General features: G+C 47.5%; 2 protein-coding genes across 4 annotated transcripts in view; one reads left to right on the forward strand and one right to left on the reverse strand.

Moving 5' to 3' along the window:
• LOC138349498 (protein CREBRF homolog) overlaps positions 1-24,247 on the forward strand; it is a 156,477-nt gene that overhangs the window by 24,203 nt on the left and 108,027 nt on the right. Inside the window, exon 1 of one of the 3 annotated variants that reach the window (XM_069314835.1) lies at positions 10,728-10,911. The exons of the other annotated variants lie outside the window; for them this stretch is intronic. The gene's annotated coding sequence lies outside the window, so the exon portion shown is untranslated. Of the gene's footprint in view, positions 1-10,727; positions 10,912-24,247 lie in introns of those variants that run through there. 3 annotated transcript variants of the gene reach the window in all.
• Positions 14,493-15,446, reverse strand: LOC138357905 (histidine-rich protein PFHRP-II-like). The gene has a single exon (XM_069315075.1). The coding sequence runs from the start codon at positions 15,444-15,446 to the stop codon at positions 14,493-14,495; it is 954 nt and encodes a 317-aa protein (XP_069171176.1).

Below are 24,247 nucleotides of genomic sequence, written 5' to 3' on the forward strand. Positions count from 1 at the left end.
ATTTCCTTTCACCTAATTCAACTGTTCACCTAGCAGTGAATAAGTACCCAGGAGTTAGTCAGCTTGTTGTGAGGTTGTATCCTGGGCGGGGTCAGTAATTCGACCCTTAGTGAGGGGGGGGGGGCCTCGATATAAGCCTACAGTGTATGAATACACTCTGGCTTCCTGTCCCCGGGACACAATAAAATTATGTATCCCCACGTATCACCCTGGAGAGGGAAGTCTCAGGGCCTTTACCACATTGTTACAGAATCATCAGTCTCCGAGGAGACATGATTCCAACATACAAAATATGTTCCAAATTGAAGCGATTTCCACTCTCCCTCATCCACTGAGGCAGCGAGTAACGGTGAGGGGAGAGACATCAGAGTGGCGAGATGTCACCAGCGGAGTCCTACACGGCTATGTTCTTGGACCCATCCTGTTTCTAGTATATGTAAAGTATAGACTCATTCCTCTCAATGTTTGCTGATGATGCAAAAATTATGTGAAGAATTAAAACAGATGAAGGTAGACGGAATCTACAAGACGACCTGGACGAACTGGAGGAATGGTCTAGAAAATGGTTACTAAAGTTCAACTCAGGAAAGTGTAAAGTAATGAAATTAGGCGAAGGGAGCAGAAGGCTGAACACAAGGTACCATCTGGGAGGTGAAATCCTGCAAGAGTCAAATACAGAGAAAGATCTGGGGGTTGATATCACACCGAACCTGTCCCCAGAGACAAACACCAAAAGAATATCATCAGCGGCATATGCTAGACTGGCCAATATAAGAACTGCCTTTAGAAACTTGTGTAAGGAATCATTCAGGACCTTGTATACCACTTATGTAAGACCAATCCTCGAATATGCAGCTCTAGTCTGGAGTCCATACCTTGTTAAACACAAGACGAAGTTAGAGAAGATTCATAGGTATGCCACCAGACTGGTCCCGGAACTGAGAGGAATGAGTTACGAGGAAAGGCTAAAGGAGCTGAACCTCACGTCCCTGGAAAACAGAAGAGTAAGGGGAGACATGATAACCACCTACAAAATTCTCAGGGGAATTGATAGGGTGGACAAAGACAAACTCTTCAGCACGGGTGGGACACGAACAAGGGGACACAGGTAGAAACTTAGTACCCAGATGAGCCACAGAGACGTTAGAAAGAACTTTTTCAGTGTCAGAGTAGTTAACAAATGGAATGCATTAGGCAGTGATGTGGTGGAGGCTGACTCCATACACAGTTTCAAATGTAGATATGATAGAGCCCAATAGGCTCAGGAACCTGTACACCAGTTGATAGACAGTTGAGAGGCAGGATCAAAGAGCCAGAGCTCAACCTCCGCAAGCACAACTAGGTGAGTACTGGCAACCCCGAGGAGCTGTGACCTGTATACCTGTATCACCCAGTATGTTAAGAGGTCACACCTGGCTATGACAGGTGTGTGTGTGTGTGTGTGTGTGTGTGTGTGTGTGTGTGTGTGTGTGTGGACAGCGACAGGTGTGAGGTGAGAACAGGTTTGGCCTACACACACATTTGGTATTCGTCCTGGAGTGCCGCACGAAGTGCCGTGCCTCAGACACTCAAGGGAATGCTAAGAGACAGCCTGGAAGGAATGGTTAAGTCAGAGAGAATCACTTAGTTAAGCGGACTCGACGGAAAAAGTGGTCGTTTGAACAAGGTTTTTCTCATGCTAATGGTGCCATTTGATTGAAACCTGTTAATTGCTCAGTGTTTTGTATTCTCTCTTACCTGAAACATACCTGAAGGAGGTTTTGAGAGTTTCTGATTATTCTCTATCATACTCTTTATTTAATAAGGTTGTCCTTTATGTGAGGTCTAATATATTGTGCTTTTTATATTGGGGTTTTGTGGGCTATTTTTATTTTATTTTTATTAAATCGTCCTATTTTTGGTGTATTTTTTTTTTTAATTTAGCTCATTCTGAAGTTATCTGGTGTATTGTGTTGTATCGGGTGTATAGTGTTGTATCTGATGTATAGTGTGTTGTCTACAACAGTTGACTGCAATGTAAACACGCACGTACACACATAGAGCCCAATAGGCTTAGGAATCTGTACACCTGTTGATTGTCAGTTGAGAGGCGGGACCAAAGAGCCAGAGCTCAACCCCCGCAAACACAACTAGGTGAGTACAACTAGGTGATTACACAAGAGGTTGTTCTGGAAACTGGAACATACTGGAGGAGTGACAGGAAGACTTGTGACATGGATGAACATGTTCTGACAGAGCCATGAGGTTAGTAATCATAGGCGATGTGTCAGACTGGCGACAGGTTACCAGTGGAGTCCCACAGGGCTCAGTTTTTGCACCAGTAATGTTCAGCCTCTAAATAAACGATCTACCAGAAGAAATGCAGAATTATATGAACATATTTGTTGATGGTGCCAAGTTACAAGGGAACTTAGACAAGTTCTCAACAAGTTTCCACAAGACTTTGATGATTGTCATGCCCTTCAAGTTGACTGGACAAAATATGTGTATGGGACCACATGTATGAAGTGGAATTTAATGTGAATAAGTGCCACATTATGGAATGTGGAATTGAAGAAAATAGGCCAAACACATTCTATAAATTATGTGAAAAGTTTTAAAGAATTCTGATAAAGAAAGAATGAGATCTAGGAATGGTTCTGGATATATTAACTCTCTAAGATTATATATTATGTATAACTAAGATTATATGTAACTCACCTGAGGGCCACATGAAGAACATTGTAGAGGAGCCTATGTTATTCTTTCCAACTTAAGAGTCGCTTTTAAATACACTGATGGCGAAATATTAAAGAAATTGTTCACGACCTTTGTGAGACCAAAATGGGAATATGCAGCGGTTGTATGGTGCCCGAATAGGGAGAATAGTTGTAGGGAGCCGGTCGGCCGAACGAACCAACCTGTCCTCTTAAAAAGAACGTCGCTTTTGGCCGTTTGCCCGTATGGCCAAATTTGGACGTAATTTGAAAATGAAAATAAATTTGGGATTTTTTTTTCAACAACAGGAAGTTAAGGGTCCTCTGATAGGTTAGGTGGGCAGGAAATTCTCATTAAGTTTCAAAACGTTATGAAAAACGTTAATTTAAAATGTCCTCTCATAACCTGTGCGCGTACGCCGGACGACTCACATAGAAAACGGAACAGAACGTCACTTTTGTGAGTCGATTTCATTTCAAATTACGTCCAAATTTGGCCATAGTGCGCATACGAGCGAAAAGTGACGTTATTTTTAAGAGGACGGGTTGAACGGACAGCACGCGGGACTTGTGATCCTGTGGTACTGGGTTCGATCCCAGGCGCCGGCGAGAAACAATGGCCAGAGTTTCTTTCACCCTATGCCCCTGTTACCTAGCAGTAAAATAGGTACCTGGGTGTTAGTCAGCTGTCACGGGCTGCTTCCTGGGGGTGGAGGACTGGTCGAGGACCGGGCCGCGGGGACACTAAAAGCCCCGAAATCATCTCAAGATAACCTCAAGATAGGTAGAAGATGGAGAAAGAAGAAAACGAGGAGACATGATCACTACGTACAAAATAATAACATGAATCGACAAAAATTAGAAGTGAGAAGGTGGTGGAGGCCAAAACCGTCAGTAGTTTCAAAGCGTTATACGACAAAGAGTACTGGGAAGACGGGACACCACGAGCCTAGCTCTCATCCTATAACTACACTTAGGTAATTACACTTAGGTAATTACACACACGTGTTTGCATGCATACATAACATACATATCGGGAATACAGGAAGCCTTGCCGCACGTGTCGCCCTCCCCGGGAACCGAACCCCGAACTATTGGTTTGGGAGCCGGGCGAAGTCATGACACCATTCTCTCAACAACCCGTCCTCTTAAAAAGAACGTCACTTTTGGCTCGTATGCGCGATATGGCTAAATTTGGACGTAATTTGAAATGAAATCCACTCACAAAAGTGACGTTCTGTTCCGTTTTCTATTTGAGCCGTCCGGCGTACGCGCAGAGGTTATAAGAGGACACTTTAAATTAACGTTTTTCATAACGTTTTGAAACTTTATGAGAATTTCCTGCCCACCTAACCTATCAGAGGACCCTTAACTTACTGTTGTTGAAAAAAAAAATCCCAAATTTATTTTCATATTTTTTTCAATTTCAAATTACGTCCAAATTCGGCCATACGGGCAAACGGCCAAAAGCGACGTTCTTTTTAAGAGGACAGGTTGCTCTCAACCCCTCGCCTCTCACGCCCCTTACCCAGCACCCCCCCCCCCCTCCCTCTTCCCCCCCAGCACCCCCCTCCCCCCTCCCACTACACCCCCCACAACACCCCCCCACCATTACCGCCCCCCCTACTCCTCCTGCTGCACTTGGAGCTCTTATGTCAGGAAAGAAGAAATCGCACCGGGTACAAGAGCTAGAGCTCCCCTTCCATGTAGGAGTCTTAGGTAGGTACTCGAGCCCGGCCTCTGTCCTCGCACGTCAGAGGTCCTCCTCCACCCTGTCCTCGCACGTCAGAGGTCCTCCTCTACCCTGTCCTCGCACCTCAGAGGTCCTCCTCCACCCTGTCCTCGCACCTCAGAGGTCCTCCTCCACCCTGTCCTTGCACCTCAGAGGTCCTCCTCCACACTGTCCTCGTTCCTCAGAGGTCCTCCTCCACCCTGTCCTTGCACGTCAGAGGTCCTCCTCCACCCTGTCCTCGCACCTCAGAGGTCCTCCTCCACCCTGTCCTCGCACCTCAGAGGTCCTCCTCCACCCTGTCCTCGCTCCTCAGAGGTCCTCCTCCAGAGGAGGGAGGCTGGGTGCTAGGAGGAGAGCAGTTGGGTGCTGGGAGGAGGGAGGCTGGGTGCTGGGAGGAGGGAGGCTGGGTGCTGGGAGGAGAGCAGCTGGGTGCTGGGAGGAGGGAGGCTGGGTGCTGGGAGGAGGGAGGCTGGGTGCTGGGAGGAGAGCAGCTGGGTGCTGGGAGGAGGGAGAAGAACAGCTGGGAACAACAATCCTAGAATGTGTCTAGGTCCTCCTGTAACTTCCCGCAGTCCTTCATCTATTTTTTTACGTTCCAAAGTTCCAATGTTTACGTTCCAAAGATCGTTGCCGATTACCTCAGCAACACTCCTGAGACAGCCTTAGGGGACCCCTCGTGTCACGTCTCTTCAGCTCAATTCTTCTCTGTGAGCGTTTGTTCTCCGTTCTTCGTGTTCTCCCTTACCCAGTTGTTCTCCTAGCTATTCAAGCGGGTTTCTCCCTCCTCCATTCATGAGAAGCAGAACCACGTGCTTTTTAAGAGTCTAGGATGGTCAGTTGTACCCAGCTTTCTTTTTCCCAGTCATAGTGTGAGATCCTTGTTTTATCATTCTACATATCTACTTGAGGGGTTCTTCTACTCCCCAAACCCGGCCCGAGACCGAGACTATGTGTATATAGTATATAGCTTGGCGTATATAGAGGACCGGCTGCTTGGGTAACAGCTTCTCCCCCATATCAACCTACCCTGGCTTTGTGCCCTGGAGAGGCCACTCCAGGGGTCAGATTCACGAAATCACTTACGAACGTGTACATCTTTCCTTAATCTTTGACGGCTTTGGTTACATTTATTAAACAGTTTACAAGCATGAAAACTTCCCAATCAACTGTTGTTATTGTTATAAACAGCCTCCTGGTGCTTCGGAGCTCATTAGCTGTTTAATAAGTGGAAACAAAGCCGCCAAAGATTGAGAAAAGATGTACACGTTCGTAAGTGCTTGCGTAAGTTCTTTCGTGAATCTGGCCCCAGAGAGCAACTCCATAGTCTCATATGACTGGTGAATGCCTACTACTACTATTACTATTATGCATATAGTTTTTCAGGTATGTCTTTACTCATAAATCGATGATTGATCATTCTCTCCAGGTACTCAATTTTCACAATCTGGTTACTTTCTCCAGTACTTAGCATGGAGTACTTGCAAGTGACGTGGGTCTGTAATATAATAGCTACTGCCTGTTACTCCTTAAAATATTGTACTTCATGCAGCTCAGCGTTCAATCCCCGACCGTCCAAGTGGTTGGTCACCATTCCTTTCCCACCGTCCCATCCCAAATCCTTATCCTGACCCCTTCCCAGTGCTATATAGTCATAATGGCTTGGCGATTTCCTCTGAAAATTCCCTCCCTTCCTTAAAATATTGGGCCTGTTGTTGACTGTTTCCAGAATTGTGGAAGATCTCCTGTCTTAAGCGTTTTATTTACAACTTGAGCGGGTGATAAAGTACCTGTTTAGTCTCCTTTTAGTACCTTGTTTAGTCTCCTTTTAGTACCTTGTTTAGTCTCCTTTTAGTACCTTGTTTAGTCTCCTTTTAGTACCTTGTTTAGTCTCCTTTTAGTACCTTGTTTAGTCTCCTTTTAGTACCTTGTTTAGTCTCCTTTTAGTACCTTGTTTAGTCTCCTTTTAGTACCTTGTTTAGTCTCCTTTTAGTACCTTGTTTAGTCTCCTTTTAGTACCTTGTTTAGTCTCCTTCAGCAACTATGGTCATATTAAGTTGTGTTGCATGTGTTCCTTGTTCCTTGTTCTAGTTCCAGTTCCTTGTTCTTGTGTTCTAGTTCCTTGTGGTGTTGTCTTATCTCATCATTGCTTCGTCGTCTCGTATTTCTCCTGATCACCATTCCTCTAGCGAGCCTTAGTGTCGCCTCAGCCTGGTCGTATAGTTAAGTTATTGTTACTTGGCTGTAATGTTGGGTTAAAAGGGGCTCTCAGCTGTCATTCTCAGTATCTTGAGGTTATCTTGAGATGATTTCGGGGCTTTTTAGTGTCCCCGCGGCCCGGTCCTCGACCAGGCCTCCACTCCCAGGAAACAGCCCGTGACAGCTGACTAACACCCAGGTACCTATTTTACTGCAGTAGAGAGCATTGATTTTCAGTTCCTTCACTAGTATCTCTGTTATTCTCTCTCCCTACTTCTCTCTAACAAAAATTTTTTATTTTATTTTATTTTGTTCTCAGGGTTTGAAGAACATTTGTTGTCCCTTGCTTCACCTAGTAAACCAAGGGTTTGAAGAACATTTGTTGTCCCTTGCCTCACCTAGTAAACCAAGGGTTTGAAGAACATTTGTTGTCCCTTGCCTCACCTAGTAAACCAAGGGTTTGAAGAACATTTGTTGTCCCTTGCCTCACCTAGTAAACCAAGGGTTTGAAGAACATTTGTTGTCCCTTGCTTCACCTAGTAAACCAAGGGTTTGAAGAACATTTGTTGTTCCTTGCTTCACCTAGTAAACCAAGGGTTTGAAGAACATTTGTTGTCCCTTGCCTCACCTAGTAAACCAAGGGTTTGAAGAACATTAGTTGTCCCTTGCTTCACCTAGTAAACCAAGGGTTTGAAGAACATTTGTTGTCCCTTGCCTCACCTAGTAAACCAAGGGTTTGAAGAACATTAGTTGTCCCTTGCCTCACCTAGTAAACCAAGGGTTTGAAGAACATTTGTTGTCCCTTGCCTCACCTAGTAAACCAAGGGTTTGAAGAACATTTGTTGTCCCTTGCTTCACCTAGTAAACCAAGGGGTTTGAAGAACATTAGTTGTCCCTTGCTTCACCTAGTAAACCAAGGGTTTGAAGAACATTTGTTGTCCCTTGCCTCACCTAGTAAACCAAGGGTTTGATTGGTTCGAGGCCGAATCAGGAGGCCTGGTCGAGGACCGGGCCGCGGGGACTTTGAACCCCGAAATCATAGCAAAGATAACTGCTGGGCTTCTCCCGTCCATCTCCCTCTTAAGTGGGGTGAGGAACGCCGTGGAATGTGCCCCTCACCGGGCTATGCTTCCCATTATCTCTTTGTTTGTCTTCCCCTTTTATTCTCCCTCCCATTGTGCTTCTTGGAGAAAGGCCTCCGCCCTCCCCAAGTCCCCCCCCCCTCCCCAAGTCCCCCCCCCTCCCCAAGTCCCCCCCCCCTCCCCAAGTTCCCCCCCCTCCCCAAGTCCCCCCCCCCCCCCGTCTGTGTCTCCACAACCTCCTTAGTCTTGGTCTTATCTATTCACTTAACTCGGCTATGACAGACACAATAATACGGTAATTGCTATAGCTCCAAGGACCACAGGGGTGTATATACACTGAGAGGTGTATCTTCTTGGTGTATATATATACTGAGGTGTATCCCGCTTTTTTACACATTTTTTACAGAATTTACAAGCAGTTTTTTTTTTATTATTATTTTCTACCACAGACGTGGCCAGACATTTACAATGCTAACCAGCATATATACATTTTCTTCTGTCCTCCATGGACAGGGTTAGAGATGTGTTAAACATATAGTTCAAGGGTTTATTGAACACTCAACCACAGAAGGTGATTCGGTGCTTTTAAAATGCTAAGCTAACCTACATACGTAAATACATAGATACACAGATTTACGTATGCCCTACATAAAGTGTTTGATGTGTCTTTTACATAGTGTAAAAATAAGGCGCTAAGAAGAACTGCATAACACCGTCCACCATGTGATCAGATAATCCAGGAGCTCCATGAACTCCTGGATATTCATTTACTAAACATCAGACTACAGCACCGAGCCACCAGCCAGGGTGTGGAACACCATTGGAATGTTAGAGGACGCAATGCTTGGAAGACTACTGCAAGATGAGACGCCCCACTCTCAAGCTGGTGACCCAAGAGGCTCGAGCTGGTGGTCCAAGAGCCTCAGGCTGGTGGCCCAAGAGCCTCAAGCTGGTGGCCCAAGAGCTTCAGGCTGGTGGCCCAAGTGCCTCAGGCTGGTGGCCCAAGTGCCTCAGGCTGGTGGCCCAAGTGCCTCAGGCTAGTGGCCCAAGAGCCTCAGGCTGGTGGCCCAAGAGCCTCAGGCTGGTGGCCCAAGAGCCTCAGGCTGGTGGCCCAAGAGCCTCAGGCTGGTGGCCCAAGAGCCTAACACATACACGCAGCTCACTGGAAAAAAGGAGCGAGTTTAACTTAGCTACCAAACACACACATCGTGTCAGCAAGGCGGATAGCCCGCCTGCTATCATAACTCTCCTTTCCCATTTCTAAACTTTTTCCCCTTTACCTGTGTCCCTCTACTTATTGTCTTTTATCCTCTTAGGAACACTGACACATGACAGTTTTGTTTCTGATATTGCGATAACGTGTTTATTTCTCTATCACACTTTTTTGTAACTCTGCAACCCTTCCCCCTTTATTTGTAATTCCATCTGCATTAATGTACATAACTTTAATGGTATGTGGCAGCTTTGGTCTTGCCTGTGGGGCTCTGCTTCCCATTGTTCCGTGTACAATGCTGATAAGGAAATGGGTGTGTGTGTGTGTGTGTGTGTGTGTGTGTGTGTGTGTGTGTGTGTGTGTGTGTGTGTGTGTGTGTGTGTGTGTGTGTGTGTTGATCTTGTCACGCCTGCTGCTCCTTGGGACGAGTGGATCGTCTGTCTGTCTGTCTTGGCAGCTAGTCTTGCTCTCTTGTGTTCTTTGTTGGTGAATGTGGTGGTGTGTTTGTTGTGGTGGTGGTCTGCCTGTGATGGTAGTGGTGGTAGAGGGGCAGCTGTGGTAGTGGTGGTAGAGGGGCAGCTGTGGTAGTGGTGGTGGACACGGGGTAGTGGTGGTAGAGGGGCAGCTGTGGTAGTGGTGGTGAACACGTGGTAGTGGTGGTAGAGGGGCAGCTGTGGTAGTGGTGGTAGAGGGGCAGCTGTGGTAGTGGTGGTAGAGGGGCAGCTGTGGTAGTGGTGATAGAGGGGCAGCTGTGGTAGTGGTGGTAGAGGGGCAGCTGTGGTAGTGGTGGTAGAGGGGCAGCTGTGGTAGTGGTGGTAGAGGGGCAGCTGTGGTAGTGGTGGTAGAGGGGCAGCTGTGGTAGAGGGGCAGCTGTGGTAGAGGGGCAGCTGTGGTAGAGGGGCAGCTGTGGTAGTGGTGGTAGAGGGGCAGCTGTGGTAGTGGTGGTGGACACGGGGTAGTGGTGGTAGAGGGGCAGCTGTGGTAGTGGTGGTGGACACGGTGTAGTGCAGGAGGTGCAGCTGTGTTATGATAAGCTACAAGCTCCTTTGTCGTCGCCATTAGGCAACCATTTAAGATATTATTAAGTCTCAGTTTAACATATTTTGTACACAATCATGTTTATTACTCATTAGATATTAATTATATATCACAACGTTGAATTTGCTGTAATAGGTCTATTATAATTACGAGGTGAATGTCTAGAAACATCTAGTTAATAAACGCGCCCTAAACACGCGGTAAATTTTGGCGGGAAACCCACATTGGGTAGAGTGTAGCCCGTAGTCACGTGGTTCGCTTTGTTTATAAACACGTTCCCCCATGTGGCCCCTCCCAGTCACTCCCCCTCCCCACGCCCCTCCCTCCTACCCCCCCAAACACGAGGGTGAGTAAGAGCGGCCAGGCCACAAAGGATGCATTTTCACGGCCTGGAATGCATTTTTTTATAATACATTCCACTGGTCGGTTCGAGTTTAAAACAAAATGAACTAGCTGGGCTTGATTACGTCGGAGGCTGACCGTTTTCCGAGTACAGAGCGTCGCTTCTTTGTTATGGTGGAGCGGGTCCCGGCAAGCCGCTCCGTCGTGGCCTGGCGACCGAGGACGGATTTAGCCTCGGGCCGCGTTCCCCAGGCACAAGGAAAAAAATATATATTACAAGCCACATAATGCTGAGTAAGGGGCCCAGAGTGCGGGCCGAGCCTTGTGTAACTCGTTCTGGAACTCCTGGGAAGGTGGACATCATAGTTGAGATTGCTGGGTGTGAAGGGACTAACATGGAGTGGTAAGGAGCCCATCGATACATGGCTGACCGATGACTCATTGGTATTTTGTATCTAGTTGCATCCTGTATCGCAGTGGTCAAGGGGTCCGGCCGTGTAGGCGGTTCACAAGCTAAAGGGCCCGGGTTCGACTCCCGCGCAAGAGGACGACGTTTAAGGACGTTACCTTTACCTGATGCCTCTGTTCACCAATTCGTACATAGGAACCACGGTAGGCAACTGTTGTCTGCATCCTGTACACCTTGATACGCCTAACACGCATCCTGCCCCCTGGTGGTATCAGCAGGAAACAATATCCTGGCTGATTGTATATTAATGTTAACAAATGAATAAAAAAAATGGCCATTACAATTACCAAAACAGGAGTCATGTTAAACACATATTCTAATTATTCATTAAAACATGTCATTTCCTCAATTATATTTGCGTTAATTTGGAGTTTTAATAGAGTGACTATTGCACCACGTTGCACAGCGGCCGTAGTCCAGTGGCAACTTTGTTGAAAGTAGGAAAAAGTTGTCTATACCTGGATGTACTTGAAGCCAGAGTGCTTGTATGTATAGTCGAGAGTGTTATACAATGGTATATCTTTCTTGTATGTGAGACTGTGTATTAATGCGTAATTGTGTTCATTATGGGTTCCTATATAACCCATCCTGTACCCAGTAGGTTCAATAAGACTGTGTATTAATGGGTAATTGTGTTCATTATGGGTTCCTATATAACCCATCCTGTACCCAGTAGGTTCAATAAGACTGTGTATTAATGGGTAATTGTGCTCATTATGGGTTCCTATATAACCCATCCTGTACCTAGTAGGTTCAATAAGCCATACCCAACCACTTAGACCATCAGGGATCGAACGCCGACTCTGCAACCCTGATACGACGTAGAAACAACGTTTATTACGTTATCAAGGTTGATTTAACCTTGAACTGGCGTTTCTCTTTGACAGCGTTGCCAAAAGGTTGGTGCGGGTGGGATGGTTAGTTATATAGTGGGTTCAGGCGCTGGTGCAAGGCATCACAAGCCTGTGACGCAACATCTTGCGAAACCTGTACATCTTCCGTTAATCATGGTGACTTTGTTGACATTTATTGAACAGTTTATGAACTCCGGACTACTTTGAGGTGGTGTGTGCCCACACTAACCTTGCGGGTGGGAGGTTTCCAAGCTCCTAAACTGTTTAATAAATGTAAACAAAGCCGCCATGATTAGGGAAAGTATTCTATAGTTTGTTGCACGTGTGTGTATACCAGTTTACATATTCTTGCATGGGAGTCTACCAGTTTACAGTTTCTTTGGCTGTGTCTTTAAAACTTGAACACAACTTTAAAGCGATTGGAGACCACTTACAATTATTGTGTTATATATGGATCTATATATGTATTTTATATATGTGATCTATATATGGTATATATGGATCCATATATGTTATATGTATATGTGACATGAGGAGATGTGTGTGGGGAAATGGGTTCAAGTGCAGAGGTTCGGTCTTACATTTTATAATTTTTTAATAAACTGGACTTCGGGGCAAATAAACTGTTTACTGGACCTGTGAGTGAGCAGGTCCAGTTTATTGTGACTTCCGGCTCAAAATATGAGCCGTTACTCACTGTCATGAGTGACAGGTTTGTTGAGTAAGCTGAGTCCTTACTGGAGGTAGGATCAGAGTGCCCCCTATGGGAGTTATGGTTTGGTTCATTTATTATGCACCCCATACCCATCCTGTGGGTGGTAGTGGACCCCATACCCATCCTGTGGGTGGTAGTGGACCCCATACCCATCCTGTGGGTGGTAGTGGACCCCATACCCATCCTGTGGGTGGTAGTGGACCCCATACCCATCCTGTGGGTGGTAGTGGACCCCATACCCATCCTGTGGGTGGTAGTGGACCCCATACCCATCCTGTGGGTGGTAGTGGACCCCATACCCATCCTGTGGGTGGTAGTGGACCCCATACCCATCCTGTGGGTGGTAGTGGACCCCATACCCATCCTGGTTGATACCTGGTTGATACCTGGTTGATGGGGTTCTGGGAGTTCTTCTACTCCCCAAGCCCGGCCCGAGGCCAGGCTCGACTTGTGAGAGTTTGGTCCACCAGGCTGTTGCTTGGAGCGGCCCGCAGGCCCACATACCCACCACAGTCCGGTTGGTCCGGCACTCCTTGGAGGAAACAATCTAGTTTCCTCTTGAAGATGTCCACGGTTGTTCCGGCAATATTTCTTATGCTCGCTGGGAGGACGTTGAACAACCGCGGACCTCTGATGTTTATACAGTGTTCTCTGATTATGCCTATGGCACCTCTGCTCTTCACTGGTTCTATTCTACATTTTCTTCCATATCGTTCACTCCAGTACGTTGTTATTTTACTGTGTAGATTTGGTACTTGGCCCTCCAGTATCTTCCAGGTGTATATTATTTGATATCTCTCTCGTCTTCTTTCTAGTGAGTACATTTGGAGGGCTTTAAGACGATCCCAATAATTTAGGTGCTTTATCTCGTCTATGCGTGCCGTATATGTTCTCTGTATTCCCTCTATTTCAGCAATCTCTCCTGCTCTGAAGGGGGAAGTGAGTACTGAGCAGTACTCATTATTTCATTCATTTTCTCATACATTCTTTAATGTGTATACTACGTCCTCTCCCTTCCCCTCTTCTCTTCCCCCCCCCCCTCCCTCCTCCTCCTCCTCCTCCTGGACGTGACTCCCACACTTCCCCATTCTTGCCTGGTCTTCCTGTTGAGTCATATCCTGTTCCCTGGGGCCCCCGGCTGCCTGCTGTCCTCATGTTGACAAAGTCTGGAACTGGTTTATCGCTGTTGGAAATGCCTCGCCTGAACCAATATTATTATGTGTGGTATTTCCCGCTCATACTAGGGGTAAGTGTGTGTACTCACCTAGTTGTATTCACTTAGTTGTGTTTGCGGGGGTTGAGCTCTGGCTCTTTGGTCCCGCCTCTCAACCGTCAATCAACAGGTGTACAGATTCCTGAGCCTACTGGGCTCTATCATATCTACATTTGAAACTGTGTATGGAGTCAGCCTCCACCACATCACTGCCTAATGCATTCCATCTGTTAACTACTCTGACACTGAAAAAAATCTTTCTAACGTCCCTGTGGCTCATGTGGGTACTCAGTCTCCACCTGTGTCCCCTTGTTCGCGTCCCACCCGTGTTGAATAGTTTATCCTTATCTACCCTGTTAATTCCTCTGAGAATTTTATAGGTAGTGATCATGTCTCCCCTTACTCTTGTGTTTGGCAGACCCTTGTCATCACAAACACACACATCTCCCCCCCCCCATACCCACGCCTGTTCCCCCACTTCCTCCCCCCCCCCCATTCCTCATCTTCCCCCTCATGCTACTTAACGTAATAACTGATGACCGAGCATGCTTGCGACCCCCCCCCTCAACCCCCTCCCCACAACCCCCCCCCACAACCCCCCCCCTCAACCCCCCCCCTCAACCCCCTCCCCACAACCCCCCCCCACAACCCCCCCCCTCAACCCCCCCCCCCCTCAACCCCCACCGAGGATAGTGAGACGGAGGAAATTAAGATATCCCACTCCCCAAGAACATGTCAGAAGAGTGAGGAGAGTTAACACAAGACACCAATGTCTAAGTGGTTCATATTGTGCCTTAAGGCTGGAGACTTAATACGCGATTTACTCATCAGTTGACTGACAGTTGAGAGGCGGGACCAAAGAGCCGAAGCTCAACTTCCCTCCCCCCTCAAGAGCAATTAGGTGAGTACACGAGTCGTGATGATGTATCTTAACTGGAGTCGTTAACGTGTTCTCTCGTTATTTTGCGTGGGGGTGTGAGCGTTGGTGGCGGTGTGAGCGTTGGTGACGGTGTGAGCGTTGGTGGCGGTGTGAGCGTTGGTGGCGGTGTGAGCGTTGGTGGCGGTGTGAGCGTTGGTGGCGGTGTGAGCGTTGGTGGCGGTGTGAGCGTTGGTGGCGGTGTGAGCGTTGGTGGCGGTGTGAGCGTTGGTGGCGGTGTGAGCGTTGGTGGCGGTGTGAGCGTTGGTGGCAGTGTGAGCGTTGGTGGCCGTGTGAGCGTTGGTGGCCGTGTGAGCGTTGGTGGCAGTGTGAGCGTTGGTGGCCGTGTGAGCGTTGGTGGCGGTGTGAGCGTTGGTGGCGGTGTGAGCGTTGGTGGCGGTGTGAGCGTTGGTGGCCGTGTGAGCGTTGGTGGCCGTGTGAGCGTTGGTGGCAGTGTGAGCGTTGGTGGCCGTGTGAGCGTTGGTGGCGGTGTGAGCGTTGGTGGCAGTGTGAGCGTTGGTGGCCGTGTGAGCGTTGGTGGCCGTGTGAGCGTTGGTGGCCGTGTGAGCGTTGGTGGCCGTGTGAGCGTTGGTGGCCGTGTGAGCGTTGGTGGCGGTGTGAGCGTTGGTGGCAGTGTGAGCGTTGGTGGCGGTGTGAGCGTTGGTGGCAGTGTGAGCGTTGGTGGCGGTGTGAGCGTTGGTGGCAGTGTGAGCGTTGGTGGCCGTGTGAGCGTTGGTGGCCGTGTGAGCGTTGGTGGCGGTGTGAGCGATGGTGGCAGTGTGAGCGTTGGTGGCCGTGTGAGCGTTGGTGGCGGTGTGAGCGTTGGTGGCAGTGTGAGCGTTGGTGGCCGTGTGAGCGTTGGTGGCAGTGTGAGCGTTGGTGGCGGTGTGTGAGCGTTGGTGGCAGTGTGAGCGTTGGTGGCAGTGTGAGCGTTGGTGGCGGTGTGTGAGCGTTGGTGGCCGTGTGAGCGTTGGTGGCATTGTGTGCGTTGGTGGCCGTGTGAGCGTTGGTGGCAGTGTGAGCGTTGGTGGCGGTGTGTGAGCGTTGGTGGCGGTGTGTGAGCGTTGGTGGCGGTGTGAGCGTTGGTGGCAGTGTGAGCGTTGGTGGCGGTGTGAGCGTTGGTGGCAGAGTGAGCGTTGGTGGCGGTGTTGACAACGCGGGCTTGTGAATGGACCCCTTAGCTGGGGGATTGTTGCGGCGACTCACCGCGCGGTGAATGGGGCCCAGATTGTGAGGTGAATGGGTGCTCATTCCTACCCCTCAACACGTGGCTTTTGGAAGCCAATATTTTGTTGGCCGGATGTGAACGTTTCGCTTCGAAAATTGACGTTTTTACTGTAGGCATAAACGTTCAGATTTGTGCATGAGTCATGATTAAGTGATTATCTGTGGACTAGAGAGGTGAAAGTTGTCAATTGGTCTCTATCAGTTATAGAAAATATAGTCGTGTGCATTGATTTCTATCAAACGATAGCCGAATGGTTTGTGAGATACGCCAAGTAGACAAGCTACAGAGAGGGTACGGTAAGTGTAGACTTGTAACTCAGTTCCTTCTTCTCAACCTCTTATGCTTAATAGTCACACCATTCCCATGCACAATAACACCATTCCCCGCTGTTACAACTGATATACCAGCCTGTGGTGCACGAGTGTCTTAGGCTCTTTTGTGAATCTTGGAAGATGTAATTCCCCCGTTCTGTCGTCCAAGACTCGAAGCATCTGTCGAGTCTCGGGAATCAAGACTCGAAGCATCTGTCGAGACTCGAGGCATCTGTCGAAACTCAAGAATCAAGACTCGAAGCATCTGTCGAGTCTTGGCAACCGTGATAGGATAAGGGGTCAGAAGTCGTCAAGCACGACACCCCCACAAGACACTGAGGTCTTATCTGTGGCGACAGCGTGGAGGGGCTCCAAGGAATGTGTTTACTGGCGCCGTGGGCCGCTAGGAGAATCCCTCAGGTCCCGGGAATCAATTACCAGACACACGTCAGCGAGTCGCCCTCCTCTTGCAGCCTCCAGGACAGCTTAGTCTGTAGACTTACTGCACAGTTTACCTGCTCCACTTCCAGGTCGTCCTCAGCACTGTAATTACGGTAAACTGTCGTGGTTGTGGTACGAGGGACTTAAGCCAGAGTCGGCAGGTTCGTAAGACATGTGTCTGAAGCCATGCCCGTCTATCACGAGATATAAAGTTAGTCGTCTCAAGGTGGATTTTTTATACATTTTCTGATTATTTTCTGAAGTATTTGCCCAACCACTTGGGCTGGACGGTAGAGCGACGGTCTCGCTTCATGCAGGTCGGCGTTCAATCCCCGACCGTCCACAAGTGGTTAGGCACCATTCCTTCCCCCCGTCCCATCCCAAATCCTTATCCTGACCCCTTCCCAGTGTTATATAGTCGTAATGGCTTGGAGCTTTCTCGTGATAGTTCCCTTCCCTTCTGAACTATTTTGCTAGCTATTCAAGTCAATAGCCGATTAGTTCTATTTACCTAATTACGTGTGTGGGATCGAACATATGGTCTTATTAAGGGGCTTATTAATAAGGATTAAGACCGTCACTGGATAAGGGAGTACCTAAGCAACAGAAAACAGCGAGTCACTGTGAGGGGTGAAGTCCCGGAGTGGCGAGGCGACGGTATTGGGATTTCCTGGTGTGTATAGTTAGGGTGAAAGGCGGACTGTCCGCCTTGCTGACACCGTGTGTGTGTGTGTGTGTGTGTGTGTGTGTGTGTGTGTGTGTGTGTGTTTGTATTCACCTATTTGTATTCACCTAGTTGTGCTTGCAGGGGTTGAGCTCTGCTCTTTCGGCCCGCCTCTCAACTGTCAATCATTTTTATTTCCACACACACACACACACACACACACACACACACACACACACACACACACACACACACACACACACACAGGAAGCAGCCCGTAACAGCGGTCTAACTCCCAGGTACCTATTTACTGCTAGGTGAACAGAGGAATCAGGGTGACAGAAACTCTGCCCTATTTATTTTCCGCCTCTACCGGGGATCGAACCCGGAACCTCAGGACTACGAAACCGAAGCGCTATCCACTCAGCCGTCAGCCCCCCCTCCCCCCCCCCTCCCGACACACACACAGGAAGCAGCCCACACCAGTTGCCAAACTCCCAGGGGTACCTATTTACTGCTAGGTGAACAGAGGTACCAGGTAAAAAGCAAAAATAGGTTCCTGAACATCTCTATCCTGCTGCAGAAACCGTAACTGGGACCTATTGCTTGTGAGCCGGCCGGGACCTATTGCTTGTGAGCCGGCCGGGACCTATTGCTTGTGAGCCGGCCGGGACCTATTGCTTGTGAGCCGGCCGGGACCTATTGCTTGTGAGCCGGCCGGGACCTATTGCTTGTGAGCCGGCCGGGACCTATTGCTTGTGAGCCGGCCGGGACCTATTGCTTGTGAGCCGGCCGGGACCTATTGCTTGTGAGCCGGCCGGGACCTATTGCTTGTGAGCCGGCCGGGACCTATTGATTGTCAGCCGGCCGGGACCTATTGCTTGTCAGCCGGCCGGGACCTATTGCTTGTCAGCCGGCCGGGACCTATTGCTTGTGAGCCGGCTGGGACCTACTGATTGTGAGCCGGCCGGGACCTATTGCTTGTGAGCCGGCCCGGCTCCAGAGGACTACGAGGTTGTTTACAACAATAACAACCTCGGGTTGTTGGTAAACTGGTACAATAAGTGTAAATCAAGAGAAAATCAGTTGAAGCCGTGAGAAGGATTCGAACCTGCACCCTGGGTACGTCCAGTGGTTTAAAGGCGTGTGCTGGTACCTCCCGCAGGTTCGAATCCACCTCGTGGCTCCAACTGATTTTTCTCACTGATACATGACGTTAATGTGATTTCTTGTGTGCAAGTTGTAAACAAAGTTGTGATGATTGAAAAAAGATGTAGAGGTTTCGTAAGAGATTGCGTAAATGCTCGGTGAAGCTTGACCCTAGACTCTACGAGTGGTGGTGTTAACCTTCCTGTTATAATATCCAGGGGCCAGATTCACGAAGCAGTTACGCAAGCACTTACGAACCTGCCCATCTTTTCTCAATCTTTGGCGGCTTTGTTTACAATTATTAAACAGTTAATGAACTCCGAAGCACCAGGAGGCTGTTTATAACAATAACAACAGTTGAATGGAAAGTTTTCCTGCTTGTAAATTGTTTAATAAATGTAAACAAAGCCGCCAAAGATTGAGGAAAGATGTACAGGTTGGTAAGTGCTTGCGTAACTGCTTCGTGACTCTGGCCCTCAGCTTTGGACCTGATGATATTAGTATTTCTCAAGTTCACCACCAGAGGTCTCACTTAATTATTGATCGTATGCAGATCTGTATAGGCTCGTGTGTGGTGTTTGTTGATCGTGGCGTTGCTATGTGGGTACGTTTACGGGCCAAACAGTTACGTGCTCACTGACGAAACCTCTATATCTTTCTTACATCACTGCGGCGGTGTATTAAAACAGCTAGCGAGGAGCCCCGAGACGTCACAACCCAAGGTTGTTATTGTTATAAACAACCTCGATGTGTTTCGGAGTTCATGACCTGTTTAATACATGTAAACAAAGCCGTCATGATTGAAGATATACAGGTTTCGGAAAAGGACACTTAGGTGCTCCATGAACCCCGGTGAAGGTCTTGGCAGACGTGGAGAGTTCAAGTTCAAGTAAGTTTATTGAGACAAGAAAAAAAAAATACATCTCAAAGGGATAGAGTAGCTTAGGCTATTTCTACCCTCCCCCCCTGAGGTACTAAGTTAAGATTTGGTTAGACAGAAGCTGTATTTCAAACAAAAAATATATTTTGCTGTATTTCAAACAAAAAAAATATATTTTGCTGTATTTCAAACAAAAATATATATTTTGCTGTATTTCAAACAAAAATATATATTTTGCTGTATTTAAACAAAAAATATATATTTTGCTGTATTTCAAACAAAAAAATATATTTTGCTGTATTTCAAACAAAAATATATTTTTCCTGGTTAAATATTTGAATATTTGAGGCAATACTTCACTGCCTCTTGTTATCACATATTTTGTTGTGGTAATGTACTCGTGTTAACTTGTTATCACAATGAATCATCTTGTGTTTAACGAAACACACACATGTCTTAGTATAACTTGTTTACAGTTGTTTTAACACGTGTTATTGTTGCTTAATCTTGTACTTTCTTCACACCTCGTAGCCTAGTTGACCGAATGAAATGGAGACGCTTGCAAAGTTAATTATAATTCTGACATATTGTTGTTATTGCTCAGCAGTTTAGCTTTTGAACGTTGATTACTTTCTTTATCAAGTGCTGCGCATCTGTGGAGTCGAGTAGTGCCTCGACTCTCTATCTCCTGAGGCATGATAAAACGTTGGGAGAAGTAGCAGCAGCCATTATCATGCGACTAGGCTTCGTTCCCAGCCGCTACCCCTCCCCTTCTCTCTCTCTCACTCCCTGCAGACCCCCTCCCATCACCCCTCCTCTCCCATCCCCTCCTGGTGCCCATCACGTCATGACCTTGCCGCCTGTACCTGGTGTGTCATAACTGCATGACTCGTCCATGCCCGCCACCACAGTTCCAAAGGGTCACAGTGTGTTAGAGAATCAGTATGTCAGAGATAGAGTCTTGCGTCCTCATCATTGTGAGAGGGGTTGGGGACGGGGGTTTATCCGGCTAAAGAGGAAGCACACACACACACACTCTAGCCCTCTTCTTCGTGGTACGGGCTCACCATAGCCCGTGCTACATGCACACTTCGTTTTGATTAGCTAAATCTAAAACCACAACAACATTCTTCGTGGTTACATCTGTGGCTCACATATAGGAGTGTGTAGATGGCTCGTTCCGCGAATCGCAAAAAAAGGTGATTTGGCGCAGAGGGTTGAATGGTGTCGGGTGGGAATGGAGTGTGTTGAAGGTGGCGTGGGAGCGCAACAGTAAAATGTGTACTTGGATGAAAAAACGATTCTTCGCGGCAGGGGATCGTATTCCAGGGACCATAGGATTAAGGACTTGCCCGAAACGCTACGCGTACTAGTGGCTGTACAAGAATGTAACAATTCTTGTATATATCTCAAAAAAAAAAAAAAAAAAAAAAAAACTCACCACCAATAAGAGATCATGTACACTGCCCCGCCTACTCACACAGCCTAGCAACACTCGGGTGGGAACCCGTTGGGCAGCCTGGAAGAGTCGACACTAGGAACCTCCATCTGGGAAATTTTGGCTGGTAGGTTATACCGCTTTCTGAGGCGTCTGTCTGGTGTACGGAGCGGGGTAAAATATATTTTTTTGAGTCTCAGTATATCGCTTATATTTCAAAATCACAAGTGGCTCATTCGGGGTAGGACGTTTTTGTCACGTATGTGACTAGCAGCGACCCCCCCCCCTCTCACCCCTTGAGGTTATCTTGAGGTTATCTTGAGATGATTTCGGGGCTTTAGTGTCCCCGCGGCCCGGTCCTCGACCAGGCCTCCACCCCCAGGAAGCAGCCCGTGACAGCTGACTACCTCCCAGGTACCTATTTACTGCTCCCAGGTACCTATTTACTGCTCCTCCCATGCACATACATGCACTTATAAACATATATATCTCCCCTGTATCTCCCTCCTTCTCTCTCCATTCTCTCACCCCTCCATTACATCTGCGGCATATGCGAGGCTGGCTAACATTAGAACAGCCTTTAGGAACCTGTGTAAGAAATCATTCAGAACCTTGTATACCACATATGTGAGGCCATTCCTGAAGTATGCGGCCCCAGCATGGAACCCGTACCTTGTCAAGTACAAGACGAAGCTGGAAAAAGTTCAAAGATATGCCACTAGGCTAGTCCCAGAACTAAGAGGCATGAGTTACGAGGAAAGGCTGATTGAATTGCACCTCACGTCGCTGGAAGACAGAAGAGCTCGGGGGATATGATCACTACATACAAAATTCTCATAGCAAGAACTGTTTCAGTGTCAGAGTAGTTAGTAAATGGAATGCACTACAAAGTGATGTGGTGGAGGCTGACTCCATACACAGTTTCAAATGTAGATATTATAGAGCTCAAGAAACTCAGGAATCTGTATACCAGTAGATTGACGGTTGAGAGGCGGGACCAAAGAGCCAAAACTGAACCCCTGCAAGCACAACTAAGTGAGTATAACTAGGTGAGTATACACACACATACACCCTCTCCATACCAGATCCTCCCAGCACACTCACACCCCAGGTTCCCCTTCCTAGGCCCTCCCATCCCTGGCCCTCCCTGTTTCACTACTCCAGGGGAATCAACCGAAACTGAGAACAGAAGAGAGTCAGCTTCAAGGTGATGTACTCGAACATAGATAGGATTACAAGCAAGGCAAGTGAACTTAGGTAAAGAGCACAAGAAGTGAACTCAGATGTAACTGGACTCATGGAAACAAATCTCTCAGGAATCATAATGAATGCGGTGTTTCTCAAGGACTACACTGTAATAAGGAAAGAGAGGAAAGGTAGGGGAGGAGACAGAGTAGCCTTACTAATGAGAAAGGAATGAATTTTCAAGGAGATGGCTATCCCAGGCTGCGAGGGATTCAAAGACTACATAACAGGCACCATGACGATGGGAGGACCTAGAGCAGTAGTAGCAGTGATATATAACCCTCCACCAAACAACAGAAGACCAAGGCAAGAGTGTGACAGAAATAACATGGCAGTTAGCACTATAATTAAGAGGACAACCGCTGCTGCCTGTAGAAATAGATCCCACCTGCTCATCATGGGGGACTTCAATCACGGAAGGATAGACTGGGAGAACAAGAAACCGCATGGAGGTGAGGATACATGGAGAGCCAAACTAATGGAGGTGGCGACAAGAAACTTTTTAAACCAGCATATCAGGGAACCCACAAGAATGAGAGGAAACGATGAACCAGCGAGACTCGACCTGGTCTTCACTCTGAACGACTCCGACATAAGGAAAATCGGTTTCGAGGCCCCGGTAGGAATGAGCGCTCACAGTGTACTGACGTTTGAGAATCTGGTCAAAGAAGGGTTAATGAACTCGAGGAAGAGAACTGAAAACAAAAGGCTGGCATTTCAAAAGGGAAACTATGTGGAGATAAGAAAGTTCCTAACAGATATAACATAAGAAACAAAGCTCAGAGGAAAGACGGCCCAAGACATGATGGACACATCACCCAGAAGTATAAGGAGGCAGCAGGCAAGTTTGTCCCAGTCCAAAAGGAAAAAGCGAAATGCAGATGAGAAGCCCATGGTTTAATCAGAGATATAGGCTAGCTAAGCAACAAAGTACAGGAACGTGGAGACACTACAGAAATATCAGGACACTTGAGAGCAGAGAAGGTTAACAGAGTGCCAGGAATGAATACGTCAGGGAGAGAAGAGAGGCAGAAGGACAATACGAAAATGACATAGCAAACAAGGCAAAGACTCAACCCAAGTTGCTGCACAGTCACATGAGAAAAACAACAGTGAAGGAACAGGTGATGAAACTGAGGATAGGGGCAGACAGATTCACTACAAATGACAAGGAAGTGTGCGAGGAACTGAATAAGAAATTCCAGGAGGTCTTCACATTAGAGCAAGGAGAGGTTCCAGAGATAAGAGAGGCAATAGTTAACTAGACATTACTAGAAGAGTTTGGGATTACCAGTGGGGATGTAAGGAAACTTTTGCTAGAGTTGATGTGACAAAGGCTATAGGCCCAGACGGAATCTCACCATGGATACTAAAGGAAGGAACAGAAGCACTGTGCCTGCCACTCTCTATGGTGTATAACAAATCACTGGTAACAGCTGAACTGCCAGAAATTTGGAAGACAGCCAATGTAGTCCCGATATACAAGAAGGGTGATAGACAGGAAGCACTGAACTACAGGCCAGTGTCCCTAACCTGCATACCATGCAAGCTGATGGAGAAGATTGTACGAAAAAAGCTAGTGGAACATCTGGAACGAAGGAACTTTGTGACACAACACCAACATGGGTTCAGGGATGGCAAGTCATGCCTCACAGGATTAATTGAATTCTACGACCAGGCAAGAAAGAGAGGGGTGGGCAGACTACATATTTCTGGATTGCCTTTGACACAGTACCACACAAGAGACTAGTTCACAAGCTGGAGATGCTGGCAGGAGTGAAAGGGAAGATACTCCATTGGATAAGGGAGTACCTAAGCAACAGAAGACAGCGAGTCACTGTAAGGGGTGAGGTCTCAAAGTGGCGAGGCGTCACCAGTGGAGTCCCGCAGGGTTCAGTCCTTGGACCTATACTGTTTCTGATATATGTAAATGATCTCCCAGAAGGTATCGAATCGTTTCTCTCAATGTTTGCTGATGATGTAAAAATTATGAGAATGATTTAGGCAGATGAAGATAGACAAAGACTACAGGACGACCTGGACAAACCGGAGGAATGGTCTAGAAAATGGTTACTAAAGTTTAACTCAAGAAAGTGCAAAGTAATGAAATTAGGCGAAGGGAGCAAGAGGCTGAACACAAGGTACCATCTGGGAGGTGAAATCCTGCAAGAGTCAAATAGAGAGAAAGATCTGGGGGTTGATATCACAGCGAACCTGTCCCCAGAGGCCCACATCAAAAGGATATCATCAGCGGCATATGCTAGACTGGCCAACATAAGAATTGCCTTTAGAAACTAGTGTAAGGAATCGTTCAGGACCCTGTATACAACTTATGTCAAACCAATCCTGGAATATGCAGCTCCAGCCTGAAGTCCATATTTAGTTAAACACAAGACAGAGAGAAGATGCAGATAAATGCCACCAA

The sequence above is a fragment of the Procambarus clarkii genome, chromosome 80 (assembly GCF_040958095.1).
Source record: "Procambarus clarkii isolate CNS0578487 chromosome 80, FALCON_Pclarkii_2.0, whole genome shotgun sequence".
Classification (NCBI taxonomy): domain Eukaryota; kingdom Metazoa; phylum Arthropoda; class Malacostraca; order Decapoda; family Cambaridae; genus Procambarus; species Procambarus clarkii.

Coding starts and splice junctions, on each gene's coding strand:
- LOC138357905 (XM_069315075.1), bottom strand. CDS start 15,446: ATGCCACCAACGCTCACACGGCCACCAACGCTCACACACCGCCACCAA.